The sequence below is a fragment of the Lathyrus oleraceus genome, chromosome 2, assembly GCF_024323335.1.
Source record: "Lathyrus oleraceus cultivar Zhongwan6 chromosome 2, CAAS_Psat_ZW6_1.0, whole genome shotgun sequence".
In the NCBI taxonomy this organism is placed as follows: Eukaryota; Viridiplantae; Streptophyta; class Magnoliopsida; order Fabales; family Fabaceae; genus Lathyrus; species Lathyrus oleraceus.
The window spans coordinates 72,990,201-73,006,827 of NC_066580.1; the positions used below are offsets into that span (position 1 = coordinate 72,990,201).

The 16,627-nt window shown below is 37.5% G+C and overlaps 1 protein-coding gene across 1 annotated transcript; it reads left to right on the forward strand.

The window, feature by feature from the left end:
* Positions 1–14,580: 14,580 nt before the first annotated feature.
* Positions 14,581–15,723, forward strand: LOC127121968 (zinc finger BED domain-containing protein RICESLEEPER 2-like). The gene has a single exon (XM_051052388.1). The coding sequence runs from the start codon at positions 14,581–14,583 to the stop codon at positions 15,721–15,723; it is 1,143 nt and encodes a 380-aa protein (XP_050908345.1).
* Positions 15,724–16,627: the final 904 nt, after the last annotated feature.

Sequence of the window (16,627 nt, forward strand, 5' to 3'; positions counted from 1 at the left end):
GCAAAATAAATTTATTGGAAAAATACAGCGTTTCTTTAAATTTTGAAATAAATTTTGACCGGTTAAACAGGATTGAGCTGATCAAAAAGTGGCCGAAAAATTAGCTGAAAAATAAATCGAGCATACCAGATTAAACTATGTGAAACGTAGATTAATAAAGTTGATGTCTGGAAGCTTGATTTTAAAAGTTTCCGTCCACTGATTTGACGCACACCCATCGATTAATTCAACCGGTTTGCCTGTAGATCCGAAAAAATTATTTCGACAGATATTATAGGCACTATGCGGTATGGAATGCATGGTATGCTATGTAGACATGCAATAGCTATGATGAATGTATTGAATCAGTGATTCATGGTCAAAATTGGGGTGTGATGTAACACCCCGATAATAATATGATAATTATTTAAATTAAGTTAATAATATATTTATTAATTTAATTAGATAATTGGATTATTATTATTATTATTTTTGGAATTATTAAATTATTATTATTATTGGAATAATAATATAAATTGGAAAATATATATAAGTTGGAAATAAGGAAAAGAGCCCATTTGGTAAAGAAAAGGTTTTCACGTGAAACAGAGAAGCGATTGAGAAAGTGGAGAAAGGGCAAAGAGGCAGATCAAGAGGAGGAAGATTGGAGAAGAGAAAAGCTTGGAGATTAGAGATTTGCCGGATTAATCAGGTAAGGGGGGTTTATCGTCGTTTAATGGGTATTATGGGTTAGCATGTAATGGGTAGTGATAAACCGTTGAATTGACCCTAATTGGGATTGTTGAACGCTGAAAATTGTGATGGATATGTTGTGTGAAAACTGAAATTGAACCTGTATTTGAGTGTGTTGTAATTTCCCGAACGTAGAGCTTTTTACGGAATTGGAATCGGAGGTCCGGAAGTCCTCCAACGGCGGAAAATGCGGAGAATTCTGCATTCTGCTTTGTGTTAGCGCAGGAACTGCTGTTTTGTCTGCGTTAACCGGTTAACCCAGGGTGTTAACCGGTTAACACTGTTACGAATTGAGAATTAGTGTTGTTTTGCCTGCGTTAACCGGTTAACCCAGGGCGTTAACCGGTTAACACTGATAAGTTTTGGGCAGTAAGCGTGTTTTGCCTGCGTTAACCGGTTAACCCAGGGCGTTAACCGGTTAACACTGTTGCAGTGTGGAAAAATTGTTAATTTAAATGTTGTGTGCCTAATTGGTGGTTGCCTATATCAGTGTGTGATATGGTAGGGATTATTTCCCGCTGTTTTGAGCAGTATAGGTATTAGTAGAGTGTGCTAATACTGTGTTTAATTATTTGACATGATATGATGTTTTGATACATGTGTTGATGATGTCTGATGGTATGCATAATGCTGTGAATGTATATATTATGCATGTATTTGTGAATGGACTGTTGTATGGCTTAGAGTGTGAGCATATGTCCATTGTGGATTGTTGTTGATGTTGCATTGCTAGATGATTAGCGTGCATAGCATAGCCCTTGGGGTTGTAGCTAATTCCCATAGTGAGGAATTAGTGAGTGAATCATCGTGGATTTGTTGTTGATGTTTGCATGCTAGGTGATTAGTGTGCATAGTGTAGCCTTTGGGGCTGTAGCTAATTCCCATAGTGAGGAATTAGTGAGTAGTGTGCATAGTATAGCCTTTGGGGCTGTAGCTAATTCCCATAGTGAGGAATTAGTGAGTGAGTCACTAGGTCTCAAATGAGTGGGACTAGTGAGCTTAGTAGCCGTATCTGGATTGATCGGTGAGCTTGAACTATATGTTCAAGAATAGTCGGTACCGCATGTGTGGAGTCTCATTGCATAATGTATGTATGGCGTATAATATGAATGGATGTATTCCAATATTATACGTGTGGTTGTGTTGATATTGAGTATGAGTATGAATTGTGCTGGTATTGAGTATGATTGAGTTGATATTGCCGTTGCTGAATGTGTAATCTGATTTGGGTGATGAAATGTGTTATTTACTTAACATGACATGATAATTTATAATGCTTATTATATCGATTGAGGAACTCACCCTTACAACTATCTTTCAGGTAACGAGCAATGAGTTGAGTAGAAGCTAATGCTTGGAGTCTAGTGTAGTCTCCCTAGTGGGTCATGCTCTGATAGATGTAACATCGGGAGGGAACATTTTAATTGTGTTGTTGATGATTGTTGAACCAGTTTACATGTAGTATGTTACATGTTTGAATGATCGATTTGATCTCTATCCGCTGCGTATTGTGCAATACTCTATGTTTTGAGTTAAATAATGAGCATGACTAAATAATTATGGCGAATATTGTGAAATATTGTGTGACACCCTTGATTGCATATTACTCTGATTGATATGTTGTTATATTTAAATTAAATATTTGGGGTATTTTAGAAGGGTGTTACATTAGTGGTATCAGAGCATAGTCGGTCGAGTCGAGTCGTAATTATTCTGTTTCCCCTGTACGGGATAGGTGTTGTGTAACCCTATCAGTACTTATTGTTTTAGCTTGTTGGGTTTTCAGAATAGAGATGGTTGGAAGAGGTAGAGATGATGCTGCGATTGCTGAGGCTCTGGGTATGCTAGCTGGAGTACTTGGAGGGAATCCGAATGTTGTGGGAATGGGAGCTGCTCGTCAACTGAGTGAGTTCCAGAAGAACAACCCTCCAATGTTCAAGGGAGCATACGATCCAGATGGCGCTCAGAAGTGGTTGAAGGAGATTGAGAGAATCTTCCGAGTGACTGAGTGTGCCGATAACCAGAAGGTCAGGTTCGGTACGCATATGCTGTCCGAAGAAGCTGATGATTGGTGGGTTGCTACCCGCACTGAGTTGGAATCTGCTGGAAATGCCGAGATCACTTGGGCTGTGTTCAGAGAGAGATTTCTGAGGAAGTACTTTCCAGAGGATGTCAGAGGAAAGAAAGAGATAGAATTCTTGGAATTGAAGCAGGGCAATCGGTCTGTTACTGAGTATGCTGCTAAGTTCACAGAGCTGTCAAAGTATTATACTCCCTATAATGAGGCTGCTGGAGAATTTTCGAAATGTGTGAAGTTTGAGAACGGGTTACGTCCCGAGATCAAGCAGGCTATTGGATACCAACGGATCGGAGTGTTTTCTGACTTGGTTGACTGTTGCAGGATTTTTGAACAGGATTTCAAAGCCAGAGGAGAGAGCTATCAGCAAAGGGTTGATAGGAAAGGCAAGAATCAGAATGATCGTGGAAAACCGTATGCAGCTGGCAAAGGTTTTCAGAAGCAGAGTGGGATGAAGAGGCCTAGTGGGGGAGACTCTAGTGCCCCTGCTAAGTGTTACAGATGTGGTCAGGCTGGACATCGTTTCCACGAGTGTACCAGTGTTGAGAAGAAGTGTTTCAAGTGTGGAAAAGGTGGTCATTTGGCTGCAGAGTGTCGGTTGAAGACTCTGACTTGCTTCAACTGTGGAGAGGTGGGTCATATCAGTCCACAGTGTCCTAAGCCGAAGAAAGAGAATCAGTCAGGAGGCAAGGTTTTTGCTTTATCGGGTTCTGAGACTTCTGCAGATGATCGTTTGATCCGAGGTACGTGTTATATTAATGGCTTTCCTCTTGTAGCTATTATCGACACCGGTGCTACTCATTCCTTTATATCGTTGGATTGTGCTGTGAAACTTAAGTTAGAGATATCTGAGATGCGTGGTCGTATGGTGATTGATACTCCGGCGAAGGGTTCAGTGACTACTACTTCAGTTTGTTTAAATTGTCCTTTGAGTATTTTTGGTAGAGACTTTGTAATGGACCTTGTGTGTCTTCCACTAGTGCAGATTGATGTTATCTTGGGTATGAACTGGTTGGTGTTTAACCGAGTTTCTATCAATTGTTTTGATAAGACTGTGATCTTTCCTGAGATTGAGGAAGGAAAGAGTTTGTTTCTATCAGCGAGGCAAGTGGATGAGGCAGTAGCAGATGGGGCAGAGTTGTTTATGCTGTTAGCGACTTTGGAGGCTAAAGATAAACTGGTGATTTGCGATCTAGCCGTGGTGTGTGATTTTCCTGATGTGTTTCCTGAAGAAGTGAATGAATTGCCGCCAGAGCGTGAAGTTGAGTTCTCGATTGATTTGGTACCTGGTACTAGACCGATATCGATGGCTCCGTACCGTATGTCTGCTGTTGAGTTAACTGAATTGAAGAGTCAGCTGGAAGATCTGTTGGATAAGAAATTTATTCGTTCGAGTGTGTCACCGTGGGGTGCACCAGTGTTATTGGTTAAGAAGAAAGAAGGTACTATGAGGTTGTGTGTGGACTACAGGCAACTGAATAAAGTGACGATCAAGAATCGGTATCCTTTGCCGAGGATTGATGATTTGATGGATCAGTTGGTTGGTGCGAGTGTGTTCAGCAAAATAGATTTGAGATCTGGGTATCATCAGATACGTGTGAAAACTGAGGATATTCAGAAGACTGCTTTCAGAACAAGGTATGGACATTATGAGTATTCTGTAATGCCTTTTGGTGTGACTAATGCGCCTGGAGTATTTATGGAGTATATGAATAGGATTTTCCATCCGTACCTAGATAAGTTTGTTGTGGTGTTTATTGATGACATTTTGGTGTATTCGAAATCTGAAGGAGAGCATGCCGAGCATTTGAGAGTGGTTTTAGGAGTTCTGCGAGAAAAGAAGTTATTTGCTAAACTGTCTAAGTGTGAATTTTGGTTAGAAGAGGTTAGTTTTCTTGGTCATGTGATTTCAAGAGGTGGTGTTGCTGTTGATCCTTCTAAGATAGAAGCGGTATCTAAGTGGGAAGCTCCGAAGTCAGTTTCTGAGATTCGAAGTTTCCTTGGTTTGGCTGGTTATTATAGGAAGTTCATTGAGGGATTTTCTAAGTTGGCGTTACCGTTGACGATGTTGACTAGAAAGGGGCAAGCGTTTGTTTGGGACTCAAAATGTGAAAAAGGTTTCCAAGAGTTAAAGAGAAGGTTGACTACTGCTCCTATTCTGATATTACCGAGTTCGTCGGAATCATTTGAGGTTTACTGTGATGCTTCATTGTTGGGTTTGGGTGGTGTGTTGATGCAGAATAAGCAGGTTATAGCTTATGCTTCGAGACAACTGAGGGTTCATGAGAGGAACTATCCGACACACGATTTAGAGTTGGCAGCCGTGGTATTTGTTCTGAAGTTATGGAGGCATTACTTGTACGGGTCAAGATTTGAGGTTTTCAGTGACCATAAGAGTTTAAAGTATTTGTTTGATCAGAAAGAGCTGAATATGAGACAGAGGAGATGGTTAGAATTTCTGAAGGATTATGACTTTGGGTTGAATTACCATCCGGGTAAAGCAAACGTAGTGGCTGATGCATTGAGTCGGAAATCATTGCATATGTCTATGTTAATGGTTAGGGAATTGGATTTAATTGAGCAGTTTAGAGACTTGAGTTTGGTGTGTGAGAGTACTCACAATAGTGTTAAATTGGGAATGTTGAAATTAACGAGTGGTATTCTGGATGAGATTAGAGAGGGTCAGAAATCCGATGTGCTTTTGGTTGATAAGTTGACTCTAGTGAATCAAGGTCAAGGTGGTGAATTCAGAGTTGATGAGAATGGTGTTTTGAAATTTGGTAATCGGGTGTGTATTCCGGACGTTACCGAACTTAAGAAGAGTATTCTTGAGGAAGGACATCGTAGTGGATTGAGTATTCATCCTGGAGCTACGAAGATGTATCATGATTTGAAAAAGTTATTTTGGTGGCCGGGAATGAAAAGAGAAATTGCGAGTTTTGTTTATTCCTGTTTGACTTGTCAGAAGTCAAAGATTGAGCATCAGAAGCCGTCTGGGCTAATGCAACCGTTGGCTATTCCAGAGTGGAAGTGGGATAGTATCAGTATGGATTTTGTTTCGGGTTTACCGAGGACAAGTAAGAATTTTGAAGCTATTTGGGTGATTGTTGACAGATTGACAAAATCGGCTCATTTCATTCCGATCAGAATGGATTATCCGTTAGAGAGATTAGCTGAGTTGTATATTGAGAAAATTGTAAGTTTGCATGGTATTCCGTCGAGTATCGTTTCGGACAGAGATCCTAGATTTACATCGAAGTTCTGGGAAGGTTTGCAGAGGGCTTTGGGAACTAAGCTGAGATTGAGTTCTGCATATCACCCGCAGACTGATGGTCAGACTGAGAGGACGATTCAGTCACTAGAGGATCTCTTGAGGGCTTGTGTTTTGGAAAAGGGAGGTGCTTGGGATTGTTATTTACCTTTGATTGAGTTTACCTACAACAATAGTTTTCATTCGAGCATTGGTATGGCACCGTTTGAAGCTTTGTATGGTAGGAGATGTCGGACACCTTTATGTTGGTATGAGTCCGGTGAGAGTGCTGTGGTTGGACCGGAGATTGTTCAACAAACTACGGAAAAGATTAAGATGATTCAGGAGAAGATGAGAATTGCTCAGAGTCGTCAGAAGAGTTATCATGACAAGAGGAGGAAGTCACTTGAGTTCCAAGAGGGAGATCATGTGTTTCTTCGTGTTACTCCGATAACTGGGGTTGGTCGAGCCTTGAAGTCGAAGAAGTTGACACCTCAATTTATTGGTCCTTATCAGATTTTGGAGAGGATAGGGGAGGTAGCCTATCGTATCGCTTTACCGCCGTCACTTGCGAATTTGCATGAGGTTTTTCATGTGTCTCAGTTGAGGAGGTACATTCATGATCCGTCGCATGTAGTCCAAGTAGATGATGTACAGGTGAGAGATAACCTGACTGTTGAAACATCACCTATGAGGATCGAGGATCGAGAGTTGAAGCAGTTGCGGGGTAAAGAGATTGCCTTGGTGAAGGTAGCTTGGGGAGGACCAGCAGGTGGCAATGTGACTTGGGAACTTGAGAGTCAGATGAAAGCGTCTTATCCGGAGTTATTCGCTTGAGGTATGTTTTCGAGGACGAAAACTCTTTTAGTGGGGGAGAGTTGTAACACCCCGATAATAATATGATAATTATTTAAATTAAGTTAATAATATATTTATTAATTTAATTAGATAATTGGATTATTATTATTATTATTTTTGGAATTATTAAATTATTATGATTATTGGAATAATAATATAAATTGGAAAATATATATAAGTTGGAAATAAGGAAAAGAGCCCATTTGGTAAAGAAAAGGTTTTCACGTGAAACAGAGAAGCGATTGAGAAAGTGGAGAAAGGGCAAAGAGGCAGAGCAAGAGGAGGAAGATTGGAGAAGAGAAAAGCTTGGAGATTAGAGATTTGCCGGATTAATCAGGTAAGGGGGGTTTATCGTCGTTTAATGGGTATTATGGGTTAGCATGTAATGGGTAGTGATAAACCGTTGAATTGACCCTAATTGGGATTGTTGAACGCTGAAAATTGTGATGGATATGTTGTGTGAAAACTGAAATTGAACCTGTATTTGAGTGTGTTGTAATTTCCCGAACGTAGAGCTTTTTACGGAATTGGAATCGGAGGTCCGGAAGTCCTCCAACGGCGGAAAATGCGGAGAATTCTGCATTCTGCTTTGTGTTAGCGCAGGAACTGCTGTTTTGTCTGCGTTAACCGGTTAACCCAGGGTGTTAACCGGTTAACACTGTTACGAATTGAGAATTAGTGTTGTTTTGCCTGCGTTAACCGGTTAACCCAGGGCGTTAACCGGTTAACACTGATAAGTTTTGGGCAGTAAGCGTGTTTTGCCTGCGTTAACCGGTTAACCCAGGGCGTTAACCGGTTAACACTGTTGCAGTGTGGAAAAATTGTTAATTTAAATGTTGTGTGCCTAATTGGTGGTTGCCTATATCAGTGTGTGATATGGTAGGGATTATTTCCCGCTGTTTTGAGCAGTATAGGTATTAGTAGAGTGTGCTAATACTGTGTTTAATTATTTGACATGATATGATGTTTTGATACATGTGTTGATGATGTCTGATGGTATGCATAATGCTGTGAATGTATATATTATGCATGTATTTGTGAATGGACTGTTGTATGGCTTAGAGTGTGAGCATATGTCCATTGTGGATTGTTGTTGATGTTGCATTGCTAGATGATTAGCGTGCATAGCATAGCCCTTGGGGTTGTAGCTAATTCCCATAGTGAGGAATTAGTGAGTGAATCATCGTGGATTTGTTGTTGATGTTTGCATGCTAGGTGATTAGTGTGCATAGTGTAGCCTTTGGGGCTGTAGCTAATTCCCATAGTGAGGAATTAGTGAGTAGTGTGCATAGTATAGCCTTTGGGGCTGTAGCTAATTCCCATAGTGAGGAATTAGTGAGTGAGTCACTAGGTCTCAAATGAGTGGGACTAGTGAGCTTAGTAGCCGTATCTGGATTGATCGGTGAGCTTGAACTATATGTTCAAGAATAGTCGGTACCGCATGTGTGGAGTCTCATTGCATAATGTATGTATGGCGTATAATATGAATGGATGTATTCCAATATTATACGTGTGGTTGTGTTGATATTGAGTATGAGTATGAATTGTGCTGGTATTGAGTATGATTGAGTTGATATTGCCGTTGCTGAATGTGTAATCTGATTTGGGTGATGAAATGTGTTATTTACTTAACATGACATGATAATTTATAATGCTTATTATATCGATTGAGGAACTCACCCTTACAACTATCTTTCAGGTAACGAGCAATGAGTTGAGTAGAAGCTAATGCTTGGAGTCTAGTGTAGTCTCCCTAGTGGGTCATGCTCTGATAGATGTAACATCGGGAGGGAACATTTTAATTGTGTTGTTGATGATTGTTGAACCAGTTTACATGTAGTATGTTACATGTTTGAATGATCGATTTGATCTCTATCCGCTGCGTATTGTGCAATACTCTATGTTTTGAGTTAAATAATGAGCATGACTAAATAATTATGGCGAATATTGTGAAATATTGTGTGACACCCTTGATTGCATATTACTCTGATTGATATGTTGTTATATTTAAATTAAATATTTGGGGTATTTTAGAAGGGTGTTACATGTGACACTTATCTTTTGAGGGATCTGGTTCAGAAAGCAATTCAAGAAGGAAGGCTGAAATTTGTTGACCGCAAAATGAAGATCGACGTTGACCCTCTCCACTAGGAGGAAGCTCTATTCGTTGAGCCAGTCGAGATCAACATGGTCGAGATCACTAAATATGATGAGGCTGGCATGTTAGAAGAAACTGGTGAAAGCCCAGATGTCGACATAGTTGAAGTCTATCCAAGGGCTGATGAAGATTTGGTAGATTTCCTGTATCGCTGCAAGAATAAGGGTTCACAAGTTTGCTTATGCCCTAGATATGGCGCTGTCACCGACAAAGTTGCTGCTGAAAATTTCCAGAAGCTACAATTGGGAAAAAGCAAAAGGGGTGGGCTGAACAGAGCCCGCCAGAATGAAAGAATCCCAAGGAAAGCTGTGGAAAATGCTCAAGCAAGGCCTAGGAGCTTTGTACCATCGGCAAGTGCTCCTAGAGGCACCTGGATCAAGCCTCAGGGAATACAAGAAACCCCACAAGATGTTCCTGCTGTCAGAGGAGGTTTAGCAATCAACTACAGGCGTGAGTTCAAGTCTGAGAAAAGGACTCATGTTTCTGAAAATTATTTGGGGAAGAACCCCATGTCCAGAACTCAATGGAGACGTTTTCAGCGTCGCAAGCAGGCTGAAAGAGAGGCTGCTAGGGGAATAGCTGGAAAAGGCATGGCTAGTGGGGCGGATTCTGGAAAAGAGTTGTTGTGAAGGTCGACACATGTTAATGAAATATCAGAATGAATATTTAGTTAATGAAATTATGGAAGCTAAGGAATTCTCAATTATGCCTTCCTGCACCGGAAGTCAATGAGGCCTCTCCAGAAGCCATGGAAGTAGAAGAAGAAGCTCAGGTAACAGAACTTTCTTAAAACATTGAATTTGCTGCTCCAAAACCTTTTGTTCCTGAATCTAGAGACTTTGTTATGGAAGAAGCTCCAAACCAGATAGTCGTCTTAGAAGGTTATGTGTCTCAACCTATTCCAGTTTCTCTTTTGAGAACCATCGAGTAGATTAAAGTTGATAATGAAAAGGTCAACGAGCGTCTGGATAAGCAAGATCTGATGTTTCAGCTAATTTTGTCAAGACTTCCTCCTCCTCCTCCACCTCCTCCCCAGAACCCCTAGATTTTATTTACTTTAACTTTCTCGCAATTTTCCTTTTGTTTCTTTTCATTGTACTCTGCACTACCTGTTGGCACTTTTTTAATCAATGAAATTTGTTTTGCTTCTCTTTATTTATTTTGTCTTTTATCTTTTTTGATTGATGGCAAAGGGGGAGAAAATATAACATTCTAAAGGAGAAGAATTAAGTGTTTATTTTGACATCTAAATTCCTAAGTAAAGATCCAAACATTATTTAAATGTGTATATTAACAAATACTTTGAGAAACGTTTGTCAAGTGTTTTTGCAGGGTTAACTCTCAAGAATCATAATGGTTCTGAAAGAAGTTTCTGAAGAAAGGTCTTCTAAAGAAAAGAAGTTTCTAAAGAAAATAATTTTTTGAAGAAGGTCTTCTAAAGAAAAGAAGTTTATGAAGAAAGGTCTTCTAAAGAAAAGTTTCTCAAGAAAGGTATTCTAAAGAAAAGATTCTGAAGTAAGGTCTATTAAAAGGACGATGTTATCAACCAGTGCTCTGGACAACATCAACTAACTTCTGAAGTTAAACCAGATTTTAACTAAATATTCATTCTGATATTTCAAAAGGTAAATCAGGAAAGTGTTCTTTCATTCTGAGTTTATCTTTATAGGACTGTACATCTCAGGGGGAGCTTTGTGCTTCTGTAAGATGTATTCTTCTATAATTACCTTGTACAAAACTGTTGATCAAAATACATGTTTTGTCATCATCAAAAAAGGGAGATTGTTAGAATAACATTTGGTTATGCATCTATACCTTGAGTTTTGATGATAACTATATTTTATTTGTGTGAGAACATTTTTGGTACTCTAATGGTTTGTTATTGTGTAGGTTTAACAACTAGTTCTGATTCTGATCATATGATGTGCAACATCATCAATTTCTGGAATTTGCATTCCAAATTCGCTTATGCGCTGTAATTAGAAGTTCTGAAAGATGTCAATATTGTTGCTGCAATGTTCTTCCTGCTTCATTGTTATTTCACCCACCAGAAGCTTCTAAGGAGACTTTATATTGTTGTTGCAATGTTCTCTCAGTTTTTTCTTATGGACGTGACTCTGATCAACAAACTTATAAAGAATGGTAAGTTTCTGAAGTTGTGTTATGTAGATGAAGATTATGAAGATCTCAAGATAGACGATTGAAGTTATCAAGGTTCTGACTAAGGATTCTGAAAACTCTGAAGATTCTGAGGATACTAAAGAACTCAAGCCAGACTACTGACGTTGTCAAGGTTCTGACCCAAGGTTCTGAAGTTTCTAAATCTAGTTATCTACTTATTCACTTCATGCTTCAATCATCTTTTATCAGAAGACAATGAATCTGAAGATAAGATCAAATGGGAACATGATCAAATAGTACATAATACAAATTGAGTAACCTTTCCACTACATGATTTCGTGGGCAAGGACTGTACTATTCATCACACCTGTCACTGAATATGTGAGTGAAAGGATAGTACGCGATATCATTCCTTTCTCATCCAACAGTGGACAACCGCTCAAGGAGATTTCCCCATTTTTCCCTCTAACGGTCACATTCTTACACTATATAAGCATGCATTGGAGACTTGAAGAAAATGTTGATCTACACAAGTATTTTGACAAGCTATTTTTCTTTGTGAAAAGCTATTGTCTTTTGTATACAATGTTCTTTAAGTATTTATTATTCATTTGTGTAAATCTGCTTTTGTAGAAGCATCTTGTAACACACTAAATATTCTTCAAACTGTTTGTTTGAATCCTTAAGGAGGTTATCCTTGAAAAGACAAAGAAAGTTGTTCTTTGTGAGTCCTTGAGGAGACTAAGGTTTAGTTGGATCCTTGAGAAGACAAAAATGGTTATTCTTTGTGTTTATTATAATCTGTTGATTATAGTGGATTAAGTCCTTGTGTATAAGGCAAATCAGCTTGGCGGGTGGACTGGATTAGCTTTGAGTTTCAAGCGAACCAGGATAAAAATCATTGTGTTTTTATCTCTTCATTGTTAAACTTGTTAGTGGTGTTTTTGTTTTGGAAAAAAAAATCTTGTAAAACCCAATTCAAACCCCCACTTTCTTGTGTTTTTCACACCTTCAAGATGGGCCTATATTGTCCATGAATGGTACCGCATGTATAATAAGTCAGTTGTGAAGTACATTGCATACTTGTATGCATATGTAATTGATTGTTCATGATATTGTTGATTGGTTGAGAACACTTGACGTAGTTAATGAATTGTTGTGAATAATGTGTATACATGATGAATGAGCATGTTGTTATGAATGAGTGTGAGACTTTGGTGTTTTTGATTATGTATTGAATGTGTATGTTGTTGTAAGTTCTCTATCTTAACATTCTTTCACAATAAGAAAAAGTGTTTTTAGCTAGGGGTTAAACCCTCACTAATGCAAAAACTCTATCACAAAATAAAATTTTGCGATGGGATATAGCCCCTAGCTAAACATGATATCACAAATAAATGGCTAGGTGATAATCTCGTCACAAAATTGTATAGGGGATAAGCCCCTCGCTAAATGTAATTCATAAAATTCCGCCTGCTACACTGCATGCGTAGAAGCAGACTAGTGGCACAAAAACGTGTCAGTTATTTTTCTAGGGGATAAGCCCATAGTTAATGCATTTGTGTGTTGCATTTTGTGAGGGGTAAATCCCCTAGCTTCGTATGTCTGACATTTGCGAGGGGTAGGGCTGGAAATGAACCAAACCAACTCGAAAATAGTTCGAGACTCGATTCGATAATTAATTCGCTGGACTTGGTTCATGAACCAAATGAGTCGAACTTGAGCTCAAAACTAAGTTTGTAAAATAAATGAGCTGAACTTGAGCTATGTATAGTTCGACTCGTTAGGTTCATGAGTCGACTCGGTTATATATATATATATATATATATATATATATATATATATATATATAATTTTTTTTTTAAATCATATATCTCAATAGTATCATTTAAAAAAATAATGTATAGATTTTAACCTTTTAACTTATCAAATTAAATATTTTAAAAAATACTTGTGGCATTTTTTTATACAAAGTAAAATACTTCTAACTCAAAAAAAAAACATAATGCACCGTGACTTTTAATTTTAAAGTGTCATTTTAAACTACTTCTAAATTTGTTTTTTAAACTACCACTTTAAAAATAACATTTTTTAAATATTGTACCATTTATATGATTTAATTTGTATCCTTTTATATTATTTTTGACTTTATTATTATTATTAACTATTTTTAAGATTTTAAATATGCCCATTTATTAGTATTGCATTTTCCAAAAGCAAAACCTTTAGTATTCCTTTTTAGATTTTAGGTTTTAGAGAACTTCCTTCATCCTTCATATTACGTATATTCAGTCTTTGTTCTCTATTCTGAAGAAAAAAAACTTTAACTCTTTCTTCCAGATTCAACAATTTTTTTCAATAGAGGTAAATATTATTATTCTCATCATCGGATTGTTTTAGTAGCTTTGTCATTTTTTACTGTGTTCTGAATATGTTGAATATGTTCTTCCTGTATATAATGAACTATAACTCTGTTATGAGGATTTTATTTATTTTCTTTGTTTTGTATATGTTCTTTCTGAATCTATTTTTATTGGTTTGAACTAAATATATAACTTTGTTATGAGAATTTTTTTATTATGTTCTATTTAAAAATTTTAATGATTTTTTTAATGGAACTTGTGGTTTTATTTATTTTTCTATTGTAGATATGTCATACAGTACCTCACTTGAATCATTGGGAGATTCACAATCACCACCAAAAGATGGAGAAGAGTGTTTAAATGTATTGAATCCTATCATTGATTTAAATGCAAATACTAATGAAGAACCACTAACAAATGAATCAACACCGGCAAATGAAGTTATGAATGAAGAAAATGTTGAGAGCAGTGACATTGTTATTCAAAAGTCCAAGAGGAAGAAAACTTCTCTAGTTTGGGATCACTTCAAAAAAGTGGAATTAAAGAATGGAAAAAAATAGCAATGTATACACTGTAAAAACAATTATTCTGTTGTTGCTAGTGGATCAACCAGTCATTTGATGAGGCATTTAAAACAAACATGTCATGTTTACAAGAAGCTAGTAGCACAACAAAAAAATTAAATTTTCAGCCAGCAAAAAGCAAGATTGATGAGAAGCTTTCTGGACCACTACTAATGAATTCAGGAGGTAAATATGACCATGAAAGACAACGAGAAGCCGCCGCACATTGGATTATGATGCATGAACATGCATTTAGTATTGTTGAGGAAGAAGGTTTTCATTTTATGATGAAGTGTTCTAATATTTCATATGAGAAAATTAGTCGGAAGACATTGAAGAATGATTGTATTGCTGTTTATGAAGCTGAAAGAAAAAAGTTGAAGTCTACTTTAAGGACAGTAAATAAGATTTGTTTGACCACTGATTTATGGAAGTCATAAAATCAGAAGATAGAATACATGGTGTTAACTGGCCATTTCATTGATGCTGACTGGGTTTTGCAAAAACGCATTCTTAGTTTTGTTCATGTTCCTCCTCCTCGACGTGGTGTTGATATTGCTGATGCTATCTTCAAATGTCTTAAAGATTGGGGTATTAAAAATAAAATATTTAGCGTGTCAGTGGATAATGCACATTACAACAATAGATGTTTGAAAGAGTTAAAAGTTCTGATTTTAAGGCACCAGAAATTAGTGTTAGATGGAAAGTTATTTCATGTGCGTTGTTGTGCGCATATACTAAATTTGCTTGTTCAAGATGGTATTGGGAAAATAGCAAAAATAGTTGAAAACGTGCGTGAAAGAGTGAAGTTCATCAATCAGTCTGAAGCAAGGTTGCAAACATTCTCACAAATAGTTCAACAACTAAAGCTTGATGGTAAAAAATTAATTCTTGATTGCCCTACTCGTTGGAACTCCACCTATCAAATGTTGTCAGTTGCAATGCAGTTCAAAGAAGTCTTCCCTCGTTTTCAAGATCGAGAACCAAGCTATACAACTCTTCCAGATGATGATGATTGGGAAAAGGTTGAAAAAGTTTCCAAGTTGCTAGAGGTATTTAATGTTGTTACAAATATTATTTCAGGTAGTGAATATCCAACTGCTAACGTATATCTTGCTGAGGTATTTCGAATCAAACTAGTTTTAGATCAAGCTATCCAAGATGAATATGATTTTATGAAAGAAATGGCAAAAGCGATGAAGGGAAAATTTGACAAATATTGGAGCCAATGTAATCTTGTTATGTCGCTTGCTTCTGTTTTGGACCCTGGGATCAAAATGATGGGTGTTAACATGTGTTTTCCCTTAATTTATCCGGAAGTTGAAGCTAGAAAAAATATAGAAAATGTGCGTATCGCGCTTGATGATATGTACAAAGAGTATGCTGATATACTTAGTGAGCATAGTGAAGAAGGATCTAGTAGAAGTGGTGTTGATCAAAATGGGCTTATTTTGGAGTCACAAAAATCCTCAGGGTGGTCATTGTTAATGAATTATGTCGAAGAACAACAAGCAATTCCTGTTGTAAAATCTGAAATTGAAGAGTATTTGAATGAGCCAACTTACAAACCTAAAGATAACGGCTGTGATACGGTGAACTGACTTTGTGTTTTTGCTTTGAAAAGCAATGTTGCGGACAGCAAGAGTCGCCACCGACTTTTCTTTTATCCAATAAGGAAAGGCGGAAAAGAACAGGAAAGACCTTGATTAGATTTTGAGTTCGGGAGGTACATTATACAAAGGGAAGGTGTTAGCACCCTTTGTATCCATGGTTATCCATGGGCTCTTAATTGCTTAACTCACTTATGTTTTCCTTGTTTGAGAAAGTGTTTGAGAAATGTGGTGTGTTTAGAAAATATTTTGAAAGGAGAGTTTAACTTTGTAATGATTCTTGTACGAATGTATACAAAGTGTTTATCTCGTTTGATTTTGAAAGATGTTTAGAAAAATATAACTCGGCGATGATTCTGGTGCGAATGTATACCAAGTGGTGATTTTCTAAAAGATGTTTTGAAAAGTGTGAGGTATGAAAAGTATTTTAAGCGGTGAGCAAGCATTTAAGAGTTATACCTAACAAAGGTCTTTATAGGTATTTCCTATCCTTAGGAGGGTAAAATTGTCCTTACTATTGAGAAGTAAGTAGTCTTATCCTTTGGATGTAAAGGGACATCGTGGGGTTGTCGATTGGTCATTGAAGGCAACATTTGTAAGGATACCTTAGCATTCAAAGGGACGATCATCATTTAATCGTAGGCTACAACGAAGGGTCATCGAGGGACAAAGTCATATATTCGAAGGCAACGTTCGAGGGACAAGGTCATATATTCGAAGGCAACGTTCGAGGGACTATGATTTATCTTGTAGGGACATTGACCTTTTGATCGAAGGGACTATGACTTATTTGTTTAGGGATGATGATGATTTAATCGAAAGGGTCTTTGCTAAGGGTATCCCCACATTCGCGAGACATGACCGTAATATCATAAGGCAACAAAGAGAGGGTTAC